Source organism: Haliotis rubra, unplaced genomic scaffold (genome assembly GCF_003918875.1).
Source record: "Haliotis rubra isolate DU_JTF1 unplaced genomic scaffold, ASM391887v1 Scf236, whole genome shotgun sequence".
NCBI lineage: Eukaryota > Metazoa > Mollusca > Gastropoda > Lepetellida > Haliotidae > Haliotis > Haliotis rubra.
In genome coordinates this window covers 16,220-42,093 of record NW_025766403.1, presented here as the reverse complement: position 1 = coordinate 42,093, position 25,874 = coordinate 16,220, and the positions used below count along the sequence as shown (strand labels likewise).

The 25,874-nt window shown below is 40.4% G+C and overlaps 1 protein-coding gene across 1 annotated transcript; it reads left to right on the top strand.

The window, feature by feature from the left end:
- The first annotated feature begins 766 nt into the window (after window positions 1–766).
- On the top strand, window positions 767–25,191 carry LOC124278399. Its single transcript, XM_046714113.1, has 15 exons — window positions 767–800; window positions 7,793–7,868; window positions 11,010–11,119; window positions 12,791–12,910; window positions 13,784–13,880; window positions 14,725–14,969; window positions 15,520–15,613; window positions 15,955–16,095; window positions 16,622–16,732; window positions 17,480–17,709; window positions 21,000–21,151; window positions 21,510–21,649; window positions 23,176–23,269; window positions 24,073–24,259; window positions 24,737–25,191. Exons 2-15 carry the CDS (start codon window positions 7,793–7,795, stop codon window positions 24,857–24,859), a joined length of 1,920 nt encoding a protein of 639 aa, XP_046570069.1. The 5' UTR covers window positions 767–800; the 3' UTR covers window positions 24,860–25,191.
- The last annotated feature ends 683 nt before the right edge of the window (window positions 25,192–25,874 follow it).

Here is a 25,874-nt window from a genome sequence, read left to right as displayed (position 1 = left end):
CTGAGAGGCCTGAAAAGCTGAATTACGTAGTCAAAAATATAAGACATGTTGTCTGTCAGTGGCTGGTCTGGATCATCGTAGGCGTGACAATGTAAACCATGCAGTTACCCAATTGTTTAAGTAAGAGCTGCTGTAAATCATCTATGCAAATTAGACATGAATATATATATTTAAGTGATGACAGAGCGGGATCCTCATCAGACGAACTGGAGCTCAAAATGTAAGTATATTTCTTCTTTCCAAATATGGATACTTCATGTTTATCATTATATGTGCTCGGGTAGTGTAATTCACCGTCAGGAATACCTGTTACAAGGTGAGGATCCTCCGTTTTGCATCCCTTGTGACGAAAGAATCACGGTCAAGCATGTCCTGCTTGACTGTATTGATTTTGCCATCACAAGGGATAAATATTTCAATGTCAAAACAGTTAAGGATCTTTTTTTATAATATTGATTATCATTTAATACTTGAATGTTTAAAGGAAATAGAGTTAATTGATAGAATTTGAATATTATGTTTTGTAAATAGATAAATGGTACTTTAGACATGGTCGTATAAATTAGCAACTGCGATTGTTAGTGGCTGTATCCTCGAAGGGGTTTAAAGTATCGTAAAATTGTTGTCCTCCTGAGAGGATGCGTAAGTCCCAAAACTTTCAAAGTTAAATTTAAACTTACCAGATTTTTAAAACGTAGTATTTTCGTTCTTTTAAAGTTTGGCTAAACATTTCCTACAATCGCCAGCGGCTCAAGGATGGTGTAAATCCAACTAGGGTCCATGCAGATAGCAAAGGCACTGTAAGTCCCCATGGTACCCAGTATAGTGATCTAAATTCAGTTGTTGGCGACCTATAGCCAATTCATATATTGTATTATCCTTATTTGAAATCAAATTTTAGAGTGAGATGCTAGTTATATTTCTTGATACTGTATTCTAGTTGGTTTTACTGTCCTTTCATGACAGGCTTTTATAATTTACATATATTCATGGTGAATTCTAAACTTGTTTTAGGCACGATATGGCTGAAATATTGCCGATGTCACTGTAAATCTTAACTCACTCACTCACTCAATCGAATTCACCGAATATTACTCTGGTCGGGGCACTCGTGAAGAGCCACTTCCTCGTGGTGGGTGCTGGGTAACGCTAAGAGCTCAACCCCCCGTGTGGACCCGGGGGCATACCAACCCACCAACCTGTTTGCCGTGGGTTGCGCCCCTGTGTCGGTGGAGCACGGGAGTCTGGTGGTTGAGGGCACTGGGAGCCTGGAACCGTGTTCATTTTGCCCAACACACCACTTCAGCCATTACTTCACCTAGACGGGTACCCTGTGCCCTGTGCATAGACAGAAGTTGTGCACATCTATCTTATTGGGTATTGGCCATTTTTGATTTCCAGTAAACACATTATTGCTATACAAAATTGCCTAGAGTCCTATGCCAGAAGGCGGTGGCTCATGGGCCAATCTGGCATTATTGATCTCAAGGTTCAAATTGTCACCAAATACCTTTACAGGGTAGAACCAACCTGCCTTATATTCAGTTTGGCAATATTTGCTACCTGTGTTGATATTGCATGAGTATAACATCCCTGTAGCCCTAGTGTTTGTAGTCGGTTTTTTTCACTACAATACTGTCTTTGTTGACACTCGATGGCGGGTGGGGAGCAGGGATGTCGAATATGTTACCTTTCAAGATGGCTTCCCCGCCAATCACTGGTTCTCGGTACACAAATAAAAGATTTGATGCATATTGATGCAGACACTGTGTCATCTCCTGATGATGAAAGTTCTGTCTTAACTGTTGATTCCTTTGCCACGATTTCTGGTTGTGAAAGTTGCTAATGGTCTCCAACTTAGGATAAACCCTTTTGTTGTGTCTAAAGCTGTGGAGGGAATATGTGGCACTGTACCAAATATCATTCGTCTACGGTCTGGCTCTGTTGATTGAATGTGCTAAGAGGCAGCAGTCTCTAAATCTGCTCAAAGCAAAGAATTTTGCTGATACTGAGGTTGTATCAGTCTACAAATCACTAAATTCGTGTCGAGGCATTGTTCGAGATTATTCGAAATTTTTGTCTGACATGTCAGAAGAAGAGATTACGAAAGAACTCAAACCTCAAGGGGTGACATCTGTCAGACGATTCACCTGAAAAAAATAATGATAGAATAGTCAATTCTAACACCTATCTGTTTACCTTTGCCCTTTCGAAAATACCGACTTCTATCAAAGCTGGATAACTTAACATCGGTGTGGAGACATATAGCCCGAATCCACTCCGTTGTTTTAAGTGTCAACATTTGGTCATGGGGCTAGTTCTTGTAAGAACTCCCCAATTCGGCCCTGCCGCAGTGGAAAACATGAGAACACCGCTTGCATAAACGAGTTCAAATGTGCAAACTGTAGTGGTGAGCATATGTCTTACTCAAAGCAATGTGCAGTATTTGAGAAAGAATCCAGTATTATTAAGATTAAATATACAAACAACATTTCTTTCTCTGACGCCAAGAAATTGGTTGCGGACCAGACGCCAAAAGAAAAATTTAACAAAGTCGTACTCTGTCGCAGTCTCTTCTTCCATCCAAAAGGTGGATAGTGTATGCCAGACAGCAATCAGCTGGGTCACAGGCCAACAAAAACTCCTCTATCCGCTTTCTGAGATGACCTCAACAACTGAAACACAGACTGATGTGCCATCTACCCCTCAGTGCCGAACAGTTGGCCAGAGACGGGGATCTGTGCCTGAAAGCCATACTGGAAAAAATATCGAGCCCATCAAAAGAGTCTTTTCCAAACCAGAAAGAAAACAACGAAAAAGAAAACAAGCAAAGGCTCTTAAGCACATTGAAGTTTCTTTGCACAATCCTTTAGACCTTCCCCTCATTCGCGATCTCCAGTTACACCACCATGAGTCTCCACCAGTATATTACAACGGAATGCTAGAGGACTTCGGAACAATTATAATGACCTCCAGCTATTAATCCAGGGTTACAAACCATCAGCTTTTTGTTTTCAAGAAACCATCCTCGAAGCAACTGATACATTAGATTTACGACAGTAAGACTCGTGCCATTGCTTTTTACCTGTAGGTGACAAAGCAACCGGAGGAGTTTCTGTTATGGTACGACAGGGTGTTGTTCATAGTCCAGTTTCTCTGAATACCCCACTTCAGGCTGTTTCAGTACGCGTGACACTGAATATTGTTTTCACCTTGTGTTCTTTATACATACCACCATCGTATTCTCTTCCACAGTCTGCGCTTCTGGCACTTTATGACCAACTTCCCAAACCCTGTGTCATAATGGGTGATTTGACAGGTCATAACCCACTTTGGGGTAGTAACGACACCAATACGAAAGGAAAATTACTTGAGGATTTTTTCTTATATAACAATTTATGCCTTTTTAATGATAGTTCTAACACCTATCTACATCCTGCAACTGGCACGTATTGCTGCTTGGACCTATTAGTTGTGGATTCCAATTTACTAAGTGAATTTGAATGGTCTGTACTGTGGTAGTGACCATTTTCCTACCTCCAAAGCTAATTGTCGAGATTTCTGTAGAAAACATAAGCCGCATAAGGACCCATAACTATTTTTAAATTATAAAATAGTTGAAAGTTGTAAAGGAAGTCATGTTCTTGAGCTTAATTTTTTACTCGCATTTAAGTTTTCTTCCGCATATCAATATCTAAAAAATAATGCCTAAAGGCGCTTGACTTGTTGAAAGTCGTTTCCAATTCTATGTGGAGAGGGGATCAAGCTACCCTCCTACCCCTATATCGATCACTGGCTTGATTACTGCTCCTATCGTATATGGTGGAACCTGTAAAAGCAACCTTAAAATTCTTGATTCTGTCCACCCTCAAGGTCTAAGGGTAATTTATATTACCCAAGAAAAGAAACGCAAAACAAGGTCTTGGTTCAATTGTTTAGGAACATTTAATATGTTAATGAAGAATGGTACAAAGGAGGAAATGTGCAGCATGGAGAACACAGAAGTCGAGGTCATTACAACAGGGTTGAAATGTCACATTCAAAGGTCAAGGTTATCAACGTGGTCAGTATCGCATATGCCTACCATTGGCATCAAGAACAGCCTGGCATCTCCTTCCCATGGACCCAACAAGGGTCTGAATGACAACCTGGACGTTGTTTGCCTGAAAGTAACCTGTTGTGTGTCGAGCTGCATGTGGCCGGGCGTTGTCATGCTGGAAAATGACATTGGCGTTCCGGGTGATGGGTAGAACGTGAGGTTTCATGATCTCGTCTGTGTACCTCCGAGCCGTGAGATTGCCCTGCACACAGACAAGATCTGTTTTTCCACTGTGTGAGATGGCTGCACATACCTTAACACTCCACCGCCGAATCTGTCAACTTCTTGAATACAGCATGGTGCAAAACGTTGTCCCTGACGTCTGTAAACTCGAGTTCTTCCATCTGAACGATAGAGTAGGAAACGGGATTCGTCTGTGAACCACTCTCTTCTCCAACGCAGTTGCGGCCATACTCTGTGTTGTTGACACCATTGACGACGTCGTTGACGGTGCTGTGCTGTCAAAATGACCCCACGAACAGGACGTCGAGCCCGAAGTCCTGCTTCTCGCAATCTGTTCCTCACTGTCTGGGCCGATATCCTACGCAGGCGCGGTATGTTGGATGCTGTAGAGGACGCGGTTATGGTTCGAATCCGTAGATGAGGTAACCTGGTGACCCTGGTGGTCACTCTTAGTCTGCCGGGTCTGTGTCGATCACGTGTGGTTCCTCGGTGCCGATATCGGTTCCACAGTGTCGTTATGGTGCTATGCGCCACGTTGAACACTCTGAAAAATTATTATGGCTGTGCCTTCGAAGGGGGTTCACTGAGGTGGTACGTAAGTCCCAAAGCAATCAAAGTAAATTAATCTTACCAAATATTTTAAACTTATTATCTTTGTAATTTTAAATGATGGCTAAATTCGACTACAATCACCAGCGGCTGAAGAGATGATATAAATCCAGCTAGGGTCCATGCAGGTAGCAAAAGTTCTGTAAGCCCCCATGGTTCCTAGTGTGGTCATCTTCCTTCAGTCGCTGGTGATCTTCGGCCCGTTTGTATATTGTATATTGTGTTGTAATGGAGGTTTAATTTTATTATTACATGTTAGTTTTAAATTTCTATCTGTGATAGACAAGTAGTTTTACTGTTCATCGTACAGTTTTATAGCTTCTAATTATTTTCATCTTTAATGATAATTAATTGTTCTCGTCACGATATGGCTGAAATATTGCAGATGTGACGATAAATATCAACTCACTCACTCGAAGGGGGTTGAAGAAACGTAATAATACTGTTCCCCTGAGATGTTACGTAAGTCCCATTTCTTTTGAAGTACCATCGTTTTAATAGTAGGATATTCGGCTAAATTTCTCCATAATCGCTAACACCTGAAGGGGTGATGTAAATCCAGCTAGGGTCGATGCAGGTAACAAGGTACTGTAAGTCCCCATGGTCCCTTGTATGGGGATCTACCTTCAGTTGCTGGTGATTTCCAGCCTGTTCATATTTTGTATGGTCCATAAAAATTGTTAAATTTACAGTTGCATGCTAGTTTTAATTCTCCATCTGGGATAATCTAGCTATTTTACTGTCCTTCGTTGACAAGCTTTTATACTTAAATTGAGTTTATTTTGAATAAATAACTTTTTACAGTCACGATATTGATAATAATAGTTTTTAATGATACCAGTTTTTGCATGGTAGTATTTAGCTCGACTGATTTTACATTCAGGTTCAGTAAGGCAGAGAATATTGCTGTGCTCGGATAGTCTAATGCACCGAATATTGCCTTGCTCATGTAGATTAAGATGCCAAATATTGATGTGATTGAGCAGTGTAGTGAATGAGTGAGTTTAATGTTACGCCTCCTTTTTGCAACATTACAGCAATATCACAGCGGGGACACCAGAAACGTACCTTGTGCCCATGTGGCGAATCGGCACATTAAAAGTGTCCTGGGTGCCGTTCCACTAACCGATCTTAGCCCCATGCCAATCGTAAACCCCTAAAATCCCAATCTTAGCGTGACGTTACGATCGGCATGCCGTTCCACTAACCAATCTTACCTAAGTCAATCGTAAAGTTAAGATTCAAAGTCTAAGTTGCTCATGACCAATTTAGGATAGCTAAAATCAATCGCAGAGAAACCAAAATGGTGGCTTTCCTATTCTATGTGAAAAATAAGAGCGAGCATTTCACCGTGAGCGTCCCATAAAGTCCCCCCATGAAATGAATTTGTATATTTCTGTGATGTAAACAAACACTGCACTGAAGCCTTACAAATGTCAGGCCAGTCTGACCACTGTCGTCATGGGAACACAACCGAGCGAGTCGGTGTAACACATTTGCACAACAATATTGCAACGTCATGGTTAAGAATAGGGACAGCCGTGAAGTGAACAATGTTCTGAAGCAAAAAGATACAAATATGCTTGATTTCACTGCGCATATTTGGTGGGGGGATTCTAAAGGCAGGCCGCGTGTTATTCAAGACCACTGACAGATTCAACATACGTTATAGCCTCGTCACGCCTTGTTTATTCTGATTGACAAGGTTCAGGCACATATTAAAAGCTCTGACACAATTGACATTTTTAAAGTCCAGACTTAAAACCTGTTCTCAGTATATTACTTATAATCTCAGCTGTAAATATTCTCGTGTAAATTATCTGTACACAGCGCTTTGAGCATGCCCAAGGATGTGGAATAGGCGCACTATAAATATGCATTTATTATTATTATATTATGCTTGATACCCAGCGTTCTCGCGCACTTGCACCTGAAACCAAGGTGCTCACTACCCTAATATTTTGCTCTAGGTTTTTTCTCCACGTTTACACTTGGTTGGAAAAATACCCATGAAGGCCCGGGTTAGAATATTGAACTTCAATAACCCATGCCTGTCGTAAGAGGCCACTAACGGGATCGGGTTGTCAGGCTCGTTGACTTGGTTGACACATGTCATCGGCTCCCAACTGCGCAGATCGATGCGCATGCTGTTGTTCACTGGATTGTCTGGTCCAGACTCGATTATTTATAACTAAGATACATAGCGTTCACTAACATGAACGCTCATGTTAGTGAACGCTATGTATCTTGGCTAGATTATTTACAGACCGCCGACATATACTATTGCACTATTTCTGAGTGCGGCGTAAATCTAAACTCACTCACTCACTCAGTTTGTTCGTAAACTACTTTCTATCATTTGCTAGACTATGCAAAGGGAGATAACTCGTGCCTCGCATTCCTCTATCTCTCGCACGAAAGAGTCTCGATCTAAGCTTGGATCGGATCGTAAGATCGGGACCGGCTACGATCGGCCTAAGATCGGCTAGTGGAACGGGTGTAACGTTTAGCTAAGACGATTGTAAAATTGGCGTTACTTGCTAAGATTGATCTTAGATAAGATCGGTTAGTGGAACGGCACCCTGTTCTTGGTCCTGCTGCGAGCTTAAGCACATATGTCATATGTTGTGTCTCCTAAAGCAAGTGGCGTCGAAATGTGCCTGTCTTCATCCTGCACGAAATGGGTACATGGTAGAATTAGATGGCGATGAGACAGTTAACCCCAAAGGCAACTTGTGATGTACACACAACGGGGAGAAGACAATAAAAATCCAGAACACACTGATCAATTAACGAGGGTAATAATTAAGCGTTTTGGCCATGTTTTACGGTGAGGATTTGGCATATTTAGATGTGCACGTAGTTATATGTTTTAAATATGTCTTCCCTTGTCCCGAACAGATGAAGAAACAAATGGCCGCCTCTGCGTCATTCCTTGTGTTGCTGGTTAGCGTCCCGGTGGTGTGGTGTTGGCTTGGTGAGTCGTTTTATACCTGAACGTCATACTGACATTTGCCTTTTCTGCAAACACCTGCTGTCATCACTGATTGTCATGCTTCTCTCTTTTATATTCATTGATTTGCCCTTCCTTGACGGAAGGACTCGTTATTCTCTGGCGTTAACATTCCATTATATATGTACAAAGAATATGCAAGTGTCTACTTACCTCTCTTAACTGAACATTACGAAAATGGGCTATAGATCGTCAGCACCCATAAGTGGGCAACCACAGGGGGGACCTTGGGGACTTAGAGTACGCATGGTACCAGGTAGCTCTGGTAATTGATGCTTATCGGACAGTTTAGCCAAACAGTTAAATACAGTTAACAGTAATAAATATACTGCGTTTAAAACCACGTAGAATGAGAAATAGTTTAAATCAAATTTAACTTACATACACTCTCAGGAAGACAAATATTTAAAGCTACTTCAACAACTTTTGAAGGTACAGTAGTCAATCATTCTACCATTTCGAATTTTATCAATTAATTCAATTTCTTTTAAACACCCAAAAAGATCCTTTAGGGATGAAAGTGTGAAATAATTAACCCTCGTGATGGAAAAATCAATACAGTCAATCAGAACATGCTTGACGGTTATTCTTCCATCACAACGGATACAAAATGGATGATCCTGACCTTTCTATATAATTGATTCTTGACCAGACGTTCCAATGACCGACATATTGAGCATTGATCCACGAAATTTGGATTCACCCAGCAAGTTACTGGCGGAGCTTGCCACCGCATTCAGCCTTATTCCAGCAATAGGTCAGTGGTCGAGTCTGGAACAGGAAATCATGTGACTGATTGTAAAAAGTAACGACCCACGTCGCCTGAGAGTCCTTAAAGTACTGTAAAATTATTGTCCTCCTCAGAGGGGACCGCCTGCGTGGTGTAGTGGTTAGAGCGTCCGCCCGGAGAGCGGAAGGTCGCCGGTTCGATCCCCAACCGCGTCATACCAAAAGACGTTAAAATATGGTACTTGTTGGTCCCTGCCAGGCGCTCGGCATTAATGGGTACAAGGACTGGTCGGCTCGGAGTCAGAATAATGTGTCTGAGTAGGGTATTCATGCTTCACTGCGGTATGGTATCTCAGTGGGCTAGCACTATAAAACCAGCTTCTGTCTTGGCTAGTACAAGCAGCCGCACATACACGTACACATACACACGCATGCACGTCGTCATATGAGCAAAATATTCTCAAGCACGACGTTAAACCCAATTTCACCTCACCTCACCTGAGAGGGTACGTAAGTCCCAAAGCAATCAAAGTAAATTTAAACTCTCCACTTTTTTAACCGTAGAATATGTGTATTTTTAATGTATGGCTAGAGTTGTCTAAATTGCTAACAGCTGAAGGGATAATGTAAATCCAGCTAGGGCCCACGCAGGAAGCAAATGTACTGTAAGTCCCCATGGTCAATAGTATGGTGATCTACCTTCAGTTGTTGGAAATCTATAGCCCGTTATTCTTATGTTGAATTGTCCATAAAAGTTTGTTTTGCAGTTACATGCTAGGTTTAATTCTCTATCTTTGATAATCTAGTTATTTTTAGTGACCTTCGTTGACAGGTTTTATGTAATTCAGTTGTGTTTATTATGAATTCATAACTTTTTAAAGTCACGATATGACTGAAATATTGCCGATGTGACTCTAAATCTTAACTCACTCACTCACTCACTTAAAATCAGCAATGTGGTGCTGAGGACCTATTCTGCCCCGGGATCAGCTATCAGCTATCAGCGTTACCCAGCACTCACCACAAGTAGGTTGCTCTTCACGAGTGCCGTGATGCAGTGAAGTATGGCAGTGCAAAAAGTTAAACTGATGACCAAAAGAAAGTTTAAAATCAATCTAATTACAAACCACAAAATATTTATGAAGTAAAATGTATTGCAAAATCACAATTTTTATTAGACAGTTAAACTGCAACCGATATTGCCATGATAGCTGTCCGAATCGAGGTAGGTTAACAAAATCAAACATTCAAAATAATTGACAGTGGGCACACACACCTTAAATCGTACAAATTCAATAAAGTAAACGGCCGGCATGGTACCTTTAGGAGGTCGCGCTGTATAGGGGGTATTATGTTGCAGGGATGAATTTGTGGATGGACAGGCGAGAAGACCGCTGATCACTGTTTACAGACATTTGACACCTCAGTGTTACAGTTACATGGAGGACGTTCGTCGTCCAGTTGCCCTACCATTTGTACATCAGCTGCCATGTGGTGTCGTTTGTCAACGTGACAACGCCAGACCCCATACAGATTACTTGCAGCCAATAACTCCATGGATGTCCCCAATAGAATACCTGTTGGATGTCGTGTTCAACAGCGAACACAAAAACAGCACCCGACAAGAACTGATCCAAGTCCTTAAAAAAAATAGCATTATTATTCTGTAAATATGTACTTCATCTGAAAAATGTATTAGACCATCCTCTCTTTTCATTTGCTGTGCACAAATAGCTGTCATTTCTGTACGTATGCGATATCGACTATTTAATTATACAGCTTGTGTCATTAGGACTCATATATATATTCATGTACATATTAACATCATGTATTTACTCAGTAACATCAGGCATATTGTAAATCTTCGGATGTCAATTTACTATAGGAAATAAAGAAATTCATTCATTCATTCATTCATTCATTCATTCATTCATTCATTCATTCATTCATTCATTCATTCATTCATTCATTCATTCATTCATTCATTCATTCATTCATTATGTCCATGTCTTCAGTTCATGTGTACTCGATTGTCAAACAATCACCATATGTCCATGTCTTCGGCCCTTTAGTACTCGATTGTCAATCACCATATGTCCATGTCTTCGGTCCTTGTGTACTCGATTGTCAAACAATCACCATATGTCCATGTCTTCGGTCCTTGTGTACTCCATTGTCAAATAATCACCATATGTCCATGACTTCGGTCCTTGTGTACTCCATTGTCAAACAATCACCATATGTCTATGTCTTTAGTCGATGTGTATTTGATTGTAACACATATGTCCATGTCTTTGGTGTATCGGGATGTGTATTTGTTAAATGTAAATGAAGTTCAGGTATTTTTTCAGCATTTAACAATATACTTTCTTTCAGGTATAATAACGGTGACACCGGACCCTGCAGTAGTGGACGAGACCGCAGGCTCTATCGTTCTTACTGTTACCAAAACTGTGTTGCCTGTTATCGACACTTGGGATTTCACTGTGAGTGTTTATAACTTTCATGTAAAAAATTTAGGCTGTAACGATGCATTGAACTATCGATGGATTGCAATTGTTGAGCCTCCGATAATTAATCGATGGTAGAAAGAAAAAACTATTGATGCATCGATAGTATGTATGACTATCGTTAGTTTAATAATTGACTTCCGTTGACAAATATTTATGTAGTTTTTTATGTTTGTATTGTAACTGTTTATTTGAACCCAGTTTCAAATTTCTTAACAGATATTAAAAGACTACTTGGTAAAAAATTGATATTAAAAAACTAGTTGTTTTTATTTCATATACACTATACATTCATTTGGGAAATGACTTTTCAAGAAGACAATTCAAGGAGAAAAATACTATGTTGCAATAGACTATTGCTATCGCAATAGTTGTTTCCCCCTCAATAGTCACCCCTATAAAATAACCAAAAGTAACGGGATGATATTGAGACTGGAACGAGTCCAAATTTAGTTTGCTACCTGGGTAGCCGATACCTTATTACTCGGCTTTACCCGCTGTAGGACTCTTGGGTTGGGTACAAAAAGTCTGATAGAGGGTGTTTGATCGTACCCCGGCCACTATTCACATGTACACGATCTGGTCCCATCTGCACATGCGATCTTAGCGCTCCGATGATCGTAAGTGTCATATTATAACATTGAATAAGACCCAAGAGGACCCTGATCATGCACGCACTGAGATTGACTGAAGCTTCCTATTTATATAAACGTCAGAACGAATGCCTGCATTGGCAGAAAGAGCCAACACCAGCAACTTGAAGTGTAAGTATGGAGGAGCATTGTCATTGTCATTAAACAATATACTGTGGCGAAAAAGCGTCATTAGAAACCAATCTTTATCCAATCGCTTTTAACAACTGTGAAAATACTCTCGGCAAGGGTACAGTGATATCGTTGATGTTCCAGAGCTGTCTAACGATACCAGACACCACACGATTCGCCTCGCATGTTATTCATACGAAGCTTCGAAAACGGAGGTATTTCCCGTTGTTGTGTCATGTTAACGAACGGAAAGCCTGATTACATAAAAATGAAAATATAAAAGAAAAAGGCACGGGCATGTTATGACATGTCACAAATGGAAAAAAAATCGCTACAGTTTTTGCTTCTTTCGTGGTTTATCTGGACATTATAAATGTAAGCTTGCATTTTCATTAAAAAAATTAATATATTTAAGTTGTAGTTGTATTATTTCAATTTTATTATAAAAATAAACTTCATATTTATCAGCATGATATAGGTAATGTCTGTGAATGTCTACATCTCTACAATCCAAGATGGCGGTCAAATGTGAATAACGAACAACGGACATAGCGAACTAAATTTCTTGGTCCCTTGGAGTTCGTTATATCCGTGTTCTACTGTACAATATACGTTACTAACCCGGAGTACCAGAGTTTCCTGTTCAAGCCCTAGTTGGTATGGAGCTGTATGAAAGGAACGTGTATAGGTTTGTGCTCAGGATCAAAACGCATTTTACACAATGTATTGTTGTGGTGTCCTTCTGTTATAAATAATTCGTTTTGACAAAGGTTAACCCATGATGTAATATCCATTGCTTGGTCTGCTGGTCAAGTAAATGGCCTGTTAGGTTCATCATCCTAAAACTATCAATACCTTACTGACTGAATCGTTCTCCTTTAAGTATTCAACGGCTGACGACACAGCAAGTGGATCCGACTACACACCAGTCTTTGAGACGTTACGGCAAGTTCCATTTGACCAAAAGACCACTACCATTACGATCGCCATTTTGGATGATACGGTAAGTTTACTTTCCGACCTAAAAAGCAATAAACCCCTTTTCCTTCTTGTAATGAGTACATGAGTTAGGTTTTACGCCTCTTTCAGCAATAGTTCAGCAATATCACGTCGGGGTAGAATAGAAATAGGCGTCGCGCACTTTACCCATGTTGGGAACCGAACACGGGGCTTCGGCTTGGCGAGGGAACACTTTAACCGCTATCTCACCGCACTAAATCACATGAGATTAAGTATGATCCATATAGTGATGTTCGTGAAAAGGAGAGCTTATGTCGTTTAATCCGTGGTACTAGTCAAAAACATGCGAAGTCAAATGTACATCTGAAACAATCACGGAAATATATGGTTTCAGTCATAACTGAGAATTACATCAGGCATTTTTTTGTCACTAATGTTTCACATTTGGGCATTTTACATAAAACTGTTTTACTAAGGCATGAATGCTGTAGTATGCCTGTTGTATCGATATGACGTGCTGTTCAACGTATGTTGTCTAATACTATTTCAGTTTTAAACTCACAGAGTGTCGTCTTTAGTATAAACCCTGGAAGAATGATGTAAACCTTCCTCGTGCTTTACCTGTTTGATTTGCAACATGTTGATGTATTCTTTGAATCTTTGAAACGACTAATACCTCTAAACATGCGCCATGTTTTTACACTGTCATTCTCGAAAAACGGTAAACAACAAACAAATATTCTTGTGACATTGTATTGCTTAAAACTAGTTTTTAATCGGGATTTTACCAATATGTACGAAAAATGTTTTCTTTTACTGTAAGAACAGGTGACAAAATCTCCCCCGATATTTGACAATTATGAGTAATAGTAATCATCCATTGATTTGATAATTTCCTTACATATTCTCTGTTCAGGATCTCGACCCTGGAGAGACGTTCCTGGTCCAACTAACAGGCTTCATACTGGGTGAACCTGACATGAATGTGACAGTCACCATCATCGACGATGAACGTCAGTGATATCTCAAAGAATCTACTTGACAAAAATCATATTCTTCAAACAATACGTAAACCCGTACGAAGAGAAGAAATATTGCATACGTTTGTTTGCTTTAATCATGACATTATATGATGTTACAAGCATCTAATTTCACTTTTATCAAAACAAATGAGAGTGAGTGAATGGTGTTTAACGCCACAGCGAGCAATATTCCGGCTACTTCACGTCGACATGTAACTACTTTAGTGTAGGCAAGACAATCTGCTGGTTAATGTTATTTCCAACGCCGTCAAGTTACACTGAAAGGCACCCGTGAAGATCCGGGTTAGAACTGGTCTTCAGTAACCCATGCTTGTCGTCAGAGGCAACTAACGGTATCGGGTGGTCAGACTCGCTGATTTGGTTAACACACGTCATCGTATTCCAATTGTGTAGATCGATGTTTATGCTGTTGATCACTGGATTTTCTGGTCCAGACTCGATTAACTACACACCGCCTCCACATAGCTGAAATATTGCTGAGTGTGAAATACGAACTCACTCACTCAGTCACTAAATCGAAAGGCACGGCATTTAACGACCCGCTCCAATAAGGTCGACTGGTCCTGAGCAACCTATACTTGTTGTAAGATGCGATTAGCGGGATCTGATGGTTAGGTTTGGTGGTTTGGTTGTGATGCCTGTAATCATATCCCCATTGTATAGATCGATGCTCATGGTGCCAATCACTAGATTGTCTGGTCTAGACTCGAAACAAGAAATAGCGACGACATTCTCTACAAGCAATAGAATACTGGTGACCTGTTCTTACTCTCTTCCCCACAATGTTCATCCTCCAGAGACACTTTTTCTGCAGGTCCACCGGTACAGTTGAAGCAGCCTGCTGACATTGCAATCAAGGAGAACGCTTCCAACAACGTAACTCTGACACTTGAAAGGAACGACACCTCCACCCACAGCTTCACACTCCAGTTGCACATCATCGCTGGTACTGCCGATGCCGGGACGGACTTTGCACATTTCGGACTGTGGTTAAATATCACATTTGCTGAAAACGTAATGAGCGTAACAACTACACTGGCCTCTGTCATCAGTGACTTGGTGAGTGTCACTGCTGACAAAACATTTTCTACAAAATGTCATGCCTACTTAAACTGGTCTAAAGGGGGAGGTATTTGTTGTAGTGATACGTGAACAAAATATGATTTGATTGAAGTGTTTGTGCCAATTTGAATTGGTCTCCAAAGGGAGAAAATTGTTGCTGTGGTCCTGTATGAAGACAATAAGCCTGGCAAAATTAAGTAAGGAGTATCAGTTGGATGGGTAAGTGTGAAGGCAGCTTGACCTTTGAGAGTTTTTATGGCTTTGGTCGTGACCACCACAGAAACAGCAGTCACACTGCATGTTCTTATGTTTTTGCCACAATGCCTCATTGCCAAAAACAGGGGCGGTGGCGTAGCATAGTGGTTAAAGTGTTCGCTCGTCACGCAGAAGACCAGGGTTCGATTCCCCACATGGGTACAATGTGTGAAGCCCATTTCTGGTGTCTCCCACTGTGACATTGCTGTAATATTGCTAAAAGCGGCGTAAAACCATTTTCAGTCAGTCATGCCAAAACAAACTGACGCATGAAAAATACATTTTGCCACAGCTGGCGGAACCCAAAGAAGTGTTTACCATTTTCATCACCGGCGCAGAGATCACCAACAACATCACTGTGGCCGTCACCATCAGCGACAGCGATGGTCAGTTTCTTAGTTACTGTGTTTAAACCCTGTGGTAAAATTGACGGTTTAGCCTGTTTCAAATGGCAATATTTTGAGGAAATGTATGTTTGGAACTAGGTGTTTTACCCATTTAACACGTTGACTCCAATAAAAACAAAATGCTTGAGTAAACCCAGATTGCCTCAGGAATTGTTATGATTACACAATACTTCTTTCACATGCCAATGGTATTGTTTTGGCTATTATCCTAAGTGATATTCTGATTTATACTAATTAGTTCAGTTCAAATAGTCACTCTTTAAAGTCGTTGCATTGTATCAATATATTCACATCCCAATGTCTTGTGATTGTCACATCAGCTCCAGATTCCTTCCACTGTGGTAGGGGTAAGAGTCAACCCTGCCTCAACAATGGCACCTGCAACAACGACGGCTGCCTCCCATACACTGGCTTCTGCAACTGTACTTCTGGTTTCGAGGGAGTAAACTGTGGAATTGAAAGTAATGTTTTAAACTTAATAACATTAGATTACACGTAAATACAAAACGTATCACATCCAACACCACAGGTACGTCGAAATGACGTATCCCTTTCTGTGATCGACCATTGGAATAGGTAAACCATCACGCCATTATTTTGTGGTCATTGCGGCTTGCAATCCTCACCTATTTTATGATTAGGTACAATAAGGATGATGTTCTCTGTGTTTAAGCATTGAATATTCCATGTAGTTCCAGTCGCTGTTGCCCCCATTGTCAAACAATAGATCCAACACAGGTCTTAGCCCAACAATCATATGTTCTGTGAATCTTATCATTTAACGACAGAACTAAAAATGGCAGATAAATATAATGATTTCTGACTGAAAACTGTTGACAGACACAATATTGCATATTCAACGTGCTATATTGTCTGATGTACTGCTGTGTCTACCTGTATATACTTCACTGTACACATCACAGATTGTGCAATACAGTACAATGATGACGTGTGTGTTGTGACCTTGACCTTTTGCGTGTGCTCTAGCGTCGACGAAAACCACGAAGTGCAGTCCAGCGTGTGTGAATGGAACATGTGTGGACGGCACGTGCATCTGTGATCCAGGTTTTGCAGGGGACATTTGCGATAAACCTGCATGTGAGTTGATATATTTGTCTTCCGGCATGATTTCTACAGTAAATGACGTATCTATCGTAAGTCAACTATCAGACTAAATATGGTAAACAAGGTAATTATGTTATATGAAGTACACATGTAAAATTCTGATTTACGCCAACCAGTGGCTTAATTCAAAAGACGTTACGAAGAGCCGATCATTTCATTTTACTAGAGTTAATGTGATATATCAACTATAGGAATATAGAAGATTTGGGATGTCTTAAACGTGTTTTCGGTAGTTCATGGCAAATAAACATCAGTGGTATGAAAGAATTGGAAATGCTTCAACTCAACTTCAATATTCTTTAGAGTAGTATCCCAGCTAACACACAACGTTGTGGGAAGGTTGTGATTGGTAACGTCATGACACAACGTTGTCACAACGTATAACGTTATGCCACAATGTAATAAGAACGTTGCAAATTTACGTTGAAGAAACGTTATGCTTTGGGCTCCTCACAACGTGACGCTCGAATGCTTTAATCACTAGGCTACCCCACCGACCTGGGTCGAATCCCGGTTCTCCCCGAGTATGTTTCCATGTTTGTCACCATCATACCCGTGCTCGTGGGTTTCACTAAATTGGTAAAACATCTGACAAGTTCTTCACTTCGGGCTTTCTTCACACGTTTAGCTAATGTGATGAAATTGGAATACCGTTCAGAGGGGTATCAAGCTGAAGGCACTTGCTCACTCTTTCCAAACCTCTCTACCATATATTTTCAGATTTTCACCAGTGCAATCCTGCTAACTTCAGTGTCTGTATCACGCCTTTATCCGTAAACACTTTTGGCGGGGATATATATGTACACAACTTCAAGAAGGTCTCCGCATGCAGCTTAATTCTTGCTCCGCCGGTAGCGGACCCAAGCGACGGCATCGTGGATTGGTGCAAGGGCTATGCCGCCGTCATACCCTACAACGGCACCTGCGGTGAACTCGGACCGTCCTTTAGTGTGGGTATTCTCTTTTGACATTCTCTATGATAAGTATTCTCTTGTGACGTTATAGCCATTTGTCATTCTGATGGTGACGTAGAAAGCCTAGCACAAACATTTACATTTGTCATTCTGATGGTGACGTAGAGAAGACTAGCACAAGCATTTACATTTGTCATTCTGATGGTGACGTAGAGAAGACTAGCACAAACATTTACATTTGTCATTCTGATGGTGACGTAGAGAAGACTAGCACAAACATTTACATTTGTCATTCTGATGGTGACGTAGAGAAGACTAGCACAAGCATTTACATTTGTCATTCTGATGGTGACGTAGAGAAGACTAGCACAAACTTTTACATTTGTCATTCTGATGGTGACGTAGAGAAGACTAGCACAAGCATTTACATTTGTCATTCTGATGGTGACGTAGAGAAGACTAGCACAAACATTTACATTTTTCATTCTGATGGTGACGTAGAGAAGACTAGCACAAACATTTACATTTGTCATTCTGATGGTGACGTAGAGAAGACTAGCACAAGCATTTACATTTTTCATTCTGATGGTGACGTAGAGAAGACTAGCACAAACATTTATATTTGTCATTCTGATGGTGACGTAGAGAAGACTAGCACAAACTTTGACATTTGTCATTCTGATGGTGACGTAGAAAGCCTAGCACAAACATTTACATTTGTCATTCTGATGGTGACGTAGAGAAGACTAGCACAAACATTTACATTTGTCATTCTGATGGTGACGTAGAGAAGATTAGCACAAACATTTACATTTGTCATTCTGATGGTGACGTAGAGAAGATTAGCACAAACATTTACATTTGTCATTCTGATGGTGACGTAGAGAAGACTAGCACAAACATTTGACATTTGTCATTCTGATGGTGACGTAGAGAAGACTAGCACAAAGAGAAGACATTTACATTTGTCATTCTGATGGTGACGTAGAGAGACTAGCACAAACATTTACATTTGTCATTCTGATGGTGACGTAGAGAGACTAGCACAAACATTTACATTTGTCATTCTGATGGTGACGTAGAGAAGACTAGCACAAACATTTACATTTGTCATTCTGATGGTGACGTAGAGAAGACTAGAAGACTAGCACAAACATTTACATTTGTCATTCTGATGGTGACGTAGAGAAGACTAGCACAAACATTTACATTTGTCATTCTGATGGTGACGTAGAAGACAAACATTTACATTTGTCATTCTAGCACAAACATTTACATTTGTCATTCTGATGGTGACGTAGAGAAGACTAGCACAAACATTTACATTTGTCATTCTGATGGTGACGTAGAGAAGACTAGCACAAACATTTACATTTGTCATTCTGATGGTGACGTAGAGAAGACTAGCACAAACATTTACATTTGTCATTCTGTCATTCTGATGGTGACGTAGAGAAGACTAGCACAAACATTTACATTTGTCATTCTGATGGAGACGTAGAGAAGACTAGCACAAACATTTACATTTGTCATTCTGATGGTGACGTAGAAAGCCTAGCACAAACATTTACATTTGTCATTCTGATGGTGACGTAGAGAAGACTAGCACAAACTTTTACATTTGTCATTCTGATGGTGACGTAGAGAAGACTAGCACAAACATTTACATTTGTCGTTCTGATGGTGACGTAGAATGCCTAGCACAAACATTTACATTTTTCATTCTGATGGTGACGTAGAGAAGACAAACATTCACGTTTGTTCTTCTTATGGTGTCATACAGACGGCTGGCACAAACTTTCATATTCGGTATACTAATAGCTAAAACATTCACATTTAGTATGCTAATAGTGACACACGGATAACGGGTATATTGTGTTTTATTTTTGTTGGTCTTTTTGTGTGTTCTTTTCACGAACATTAATCAATACAGTCCGTTTGATTGCATTTGAGACCGATGAATTGTTCATTAAAGGTCACATGCAACCAAAAAATCAAACATTATTCAAACACAATTATCACTTCTTCATGACATATAATATGCATTGCTGGTTATGAAAAAACAAATAAACAAAATTATAAGCGTATAATCGCAAATCAAAAGTGCAATATTTTGTACTTGGGTTTACCTCCCTCGAAACGAAGCAGCCGGGATACCGAACCCAGTCAGAGCGGGTGGGTGTGCACTCAAGTGTAACGGCTGGTTCATTAGCAGATGCCGCCTTCACGGTTCATTGTGTGTGTGTATATATGGAGATGTTGGGTTTTGTAAATACATGCTCATTTCTTGTGTATAACATTTTGCAATCAACAGACATCATAACATGTCATGTGTTCAAGTATCACTCCTGCCTGTCTGTGTATTTACATAATGTGACATAGACCGAACTCGGGCCATAAATCAATGTGTTTTGTTTATGGTGTATAGCCTGATTGGTGTTAAGTTCGAATTGCATGTGGTCAGTGATCGCAGTTGTGTATTGAATACTGTCATTAGCAGACAGGCAGGCAGACACACAGGTGTCAATAAAACAAGACATTGAGTTTTGTCTGTGACAACGACATATCTATATCACAGTTAGAAATTGTGTCAACGCTAAATAATGACATTGCTTTTAAGTATCGAACTGAGAAAGTGACTCGGTAAGAAGAACGTGATGTGAAATAGACAAATGAAATTATATAAACAGTTTATTTACTGTCATAACATATAAAAAGCTCGCGAACCTATTTCACTGCGCACATGCTATGAGCGCAGCCCAGCTGTTGAAACCCGTTTTCCCCCAAAAAATTGGGGGGAAAATTAGTGAATCGTTTGAACTCCGATTTCGCGCGGTTTTTTTAATCGCGTTATTTTTCAACTTTATAAGTTGAATTTGCATTTTTGATGATTTGTTTCGGTACGTCCATACCGAAAGGTATCAGAATCTGCAAAGTTGTGTTTTACGTTGCATGTGACCTTTAACACAAAATCTAATAATTGCAATAAAATCACTTGGTGGTAAGACAGCCAGGTAATCAACAAACGTGTGTAGTGAAATTTCAATTTCACACGTGCAACTCGCACATCTGGCTCTTCTACTAGCTCCCGCCGCCCCACCCTGCACCCACTACCCCTTGCAGCAAAATAATGATCTCTTCGTTAAACAACCTTTTTTTCGGAATTGATCTGTCGATTTCATGTGACTGTGCAAATTTTGGTTTTGTTGCAATTATTAGATTTTATGTTAACGAGCAATTCCTCGGTCTCAAATGAAATCAAACGGACTGTACACACATGGGGCGTCTCACTTACGCTTTCCTATTGCTGTTATGTATTATCACAGGGCAACGTGACCTCCTATGTACTCCAGTTGTTTGTGCAATACACCAGAGATGTCAGGCAGTGCACTGATGAGAAGGTCACCTTCACCTGTGAGTTTAACAACAACTCCCTCGAGGTCAACTACAACATCGGCGTTGAAGGCCAGTCGGCCAGGTAGGTTGGTGGCAAGTATAACTTCCCGTGGGTATCAGAATTATGGTTGTTTGATCTTCAGCAACCTATGTTCGTCGTAACAGGCGATTAAAGAGGATGGATGATAAGATTCGCTGACCGCCGTGATATAGCTGGAATGTTGCCGAATGCGGCGTGAACTAAGAGACAAACCAATACATAATCTGTAGTAATGTTTCTGTTCCTGGGTGTCAAACTAATACTTGCTATTGGTGACAATTTATAATGACCCCGAAGGTATAAACGACATAAGCCAAAATCAATGTTTTTATTTTACCGGGTTATGCATACTCATCTTTGGGTAAATAATTATTGTCACGTTTGTCTTCTAACATTTCAGCAACGATGTCACGTCTTTCCAGGGTGGGACGAGCAAACTTGTCCCCGCCAATATGGACGCCACAGCCAAAGATGGAAATCCACTCCCTTCCATTCTAGCATTGGGAACTGATGTCAAAATAACCTTGTCCGTTCAAAATGGTGCGAATTTCATAGCTCCTGGGTATCATTTCAGAATTATAAACCCCACAATATATATTCTAATGTCATTTCAACACTTAAACAAACTCCCGATGGCGTGGGTGGTCTGGTCGTCTCAGGCGTCACAATTCGATTAGCAGAGTTGCTTCCCTTGTGAACGCAAGCCACCAATTACGTTTTCGGTTCGCCACAATTACGGTTCTGGGTTTTACAGCACCATACCCATGTTCGTGGGTTTCATCGGAGTGGTAAAAGCCTAAGAAGCGCATCACTTCGGGCTTTCCTGTCACATATGGCTGAGACGCTGTCATTTAACGGGGACACTGGTAACTAAGGTTGTGGCAAACAGACATCACCCCCTCACTAACCTGTCACCTATTTCATCAATCGTTCATCCATGTATTGTACGAACCTCGCTAGAATTGAAAGTTGTTTTGTCTGAGAGATGTATTCCTCTAGCCAAGACACCATTGTGCTTCTTTGAAATAAGCAAGTTTCATACTATGATCATAGTTATATTTCATACCTTTAAACGTAACGTGAAGCATATAAACTTACTGTAATAGATCATTTAGGCATAGATAGGGCATCGTTATCCTGCCCTACGTACTGCATCAACCCTTCCTCAATTTGAATGAAAAAATATATCGTACTGGTGATAATGTGTAGTGATATTAGTGAGCGAGTTGTGTTTGATGCCGCTAAGAACAGTATTGCCATCATGTCAGCCTCCAACAGGAAGTGATGCTGATTGCTCAGCTAGGGTATTCTGTTAGCACGGCAATGGTGCATACAAACCAAGCTAAGATTCCACCCTTCAGCAAACATTTTGGACGGTGTCCTCCCAAAAGATAAACGTGCCATTTGTCAGACACGTTAAAACAACTAAAGTTATGGTTAATTGCACTCAGGTACACATATCAGTGTTACCTTTAATACGTAATGGACTGATCCAAATTGATGGATAATGACTTTATTCAGCATGTATACAAAAAATTAAGGTAATTTAATGTTTAGTGGTACAAAAATTATCGTATTCAGCATACTAAGCCATATATGTATAAGAATATATTAAGCTATATAATTAATCACATTATAAACACATGTAGTTCAGACAGGCAACACAGTCATTATAGTAGCAGTTACCCAAGTTTAAGCAAATGCCCCACAGCGTCAAAGAACTCCATAGGAGTCTTGTCACCAGCACGCAGTCTCTCTTGCAGTCTCTTGAACGGTTAAGTCACTCAACTGCGGGAAGCGATCAGACACGTTTCTTTATAGAAGAAGTTTGTATTGCACCATATCCCAGCTATATGAAGGTGTTCCATGACCTAAATTGTACAACGTAGTATTCCTTTTAAAAGGTGCGGTCAAGTTTATTAACTGTAAATTCTAATAATGACGCCAGGTCCAGACGAACCAGTGATTTATAATGTAAACAATTTTCCACGCCTCATTAGATTACGTCATCAGTATATCATTAGCATGCGAGTTGTATCATCTTGGCGTTCGCTCTTCATCTCCAGTACCTGGACAGGATGGTATCATCATCCACTCCATCACCGTCCAGAACAACAGAGCAGGGTTGGACAAGAGATCTCTTTCTCTGTACAATTATGGGTAAGTGTTCATTCGAAACGTGGCATGTTAGTGTGGAGGTCATATCATTTTGATGTGTCGCAATGGGATTCGAACCACGGACCTGATGCGAGGTCGGAAGACCTGTCCATATGAAGCCAAGAGGTTAACTATGAAAGGGAAGGATGTCGTCTGTGGGATAACTCCACGCCTTCCTACATGTGCAGTGGTCAGTGTAAATGTTGAAATCTAAAAATGTGTATATTTTACAAATGTATTTAAATACTTTTTCATCCAAAAATATTCAGACTTACATCCCATGTTTACGTACCAACGTTCAAACTTCAGCTTCTATGTATGTCCTTTCTCATAACCGTAAATCCATCTAGGGTCCATGCAGGTAGCAAACGCACTGTAAGTCCCTGTAGTGATCTATCTTCAGTTGTTGGCGACCAATAGCCTGTTTTCATATTGTATGGTCTCCGTAAATAAAATAGTTTTAGATTTACATGCTAGTTTTAAACATCATCTGTGATACCCTAGTTATTTTACAGTACTTTAATGACTGGTTATTTAACAACTTATATTTATTGTGTTTTGAAAACCTTTCTCGGCACTATATGGCTGAAATATTGCCGAGGTGACGTTAAATTTTGCCATCTGCTTTCATAAGTCTTGTAACTATTAACACTTGCTGAATGTCTTACGATGCACAGTTACACTGTGACTAGATGTTGTGTTGGACATGAATTCCAGAATCCTTTAAGCAGTATCAGATCACATTTCCAATCTCAAAAACCAATGGACTTTCTGTATGTAACCAACGAAAGTATTTGATTTAACAGGTGCGCCCCTCAAGTTTACAAGGCCATCCTCATCGAGCCCCCCTACTTCTCCCCAGCCGGACAGAAACACACAATCTGCTTCATCCTGAGGCTTTTTGTGTTTGAACATGACATGAGTCTGTCCAACCCTGTTCTGGTCCTAAAAGTCCGATTTAGAGTCTTCAGTAATGCAGCTTCAACTGTTATGGTAAAAATTTACTTTGCGGTCGTTTAACATGAAGGTTACCCTTGGCAGTGAGGCAGGGGGATAAAATCGCAGCATTCCTTCTTCAGCACCCAGCACAGAGGTAGCCGTTAGCAGTTTATAGACATGACATCGCTCCAGGAGTAATTTTTGCTGTGTTCTGTCCTGTTTCAGAAAGGGGTAATATGTTGGACCGGGGTATTTCGTTTTCCTTTCATAGTTTTCATTGCTTTCGTATGCAAGACCTTGTCATTATTTGGTGTTTAATGACTCTTTTAAACTGAGGATTCATATCAACGTTGATTATCAATATGACAACATTATCAACAGTCATGCGTAATATAAAGTGTAACTTTGTCCAAACACTTTCGTGAACTCGATATGGCTGAAATATTGCCGACGTGACGTTAAAATATTAACTCACTCACTCACTTTCGTGAACTGATCATTCACCAAGTCACATTCCGCTCCAAATTTCAGCCGGTGTGTAGCGGCCGAAGGAAACGACAGGCTGAAGAAGGAGATCTCACCTTGTCAAGAACTTTCAAAGTCACTATTGAAGAAAATGGCGTCCAAGCAGGTAATTCTATGCAATGTAACTGAGAACTCCAACCTTGAACAGAGCATCACGCCCACTTCAACTAACTCCCCAATATTCATTGGAATCAGTGAGTACAATACTAACAACCGTACAATTAATAAACAAGTGTTTATATCGATTGTCAGCGTGGCCCATAGAGCTGACTGCTGCCTTGAACAACACCACTATATGCTTCACAATCTTCTCGGATGTAGAAACCAACATGTCTGTTGACTCCTTAATTATCTTTTTAAAACTCTTTAAAAGGACCTAGTCGAACCAAACGTTTTGTCGTTTCCTTTAGCCGTCTCATTTTGTAAGTTCACTTTTGAATGAAATACTCTAACAAATTACTCCAACAAATTCCACATGACCGATATTCAGTCATCTGCAGAGTAGCCACCTACGGGGTAATTAGCAGAACAAACAAACAGGAGTAATAACACTGGCATGGATACATAACAATCAATTTGACCGTTCCAGCTATCTCGCTAACTTTAACTGTAACAGCTGGATAAGAGGCATCGATAAATAAAACACTTCAACTTGTGGTGTCCCTAACATGTCATGTTATTACATCCCTACAGTCGTGAAAGGAGAGATCAGCACTGGTGGCTCCAGAACATGGATGGTTCCAGCCGTGGTTGGCATTGGATGCGTCGCAATCGCTGTTGCCGTCATTGCCATCTTCTTGGGCGTCATCATCACCAGACGAAGGAGAAGGTCGAATATGAAACAAACTGACGACAAGTCTTATTATACACATTAAGACTCCAATTTTCCAAGAAGCAATGTCAACAGGGGAGGTATCCCAGCTGTCTGTTGGAGCTGGGAAACATAACATTTGATGTTGGGGTACAGTTCTAATTGACACTCTCAATGAACACTTACCTGCCCAAACAAAACTGTAGAAGCATTGTATATTAGAAATACAATTTGATATTCTTGTTAAGCTTCTGGGCGACACTCCCTGTCAATACTTCCCTGCCCAAACTTAGCGGTGTATTTTGTATTAGAAGCATTGTGCATTAGAAGTGG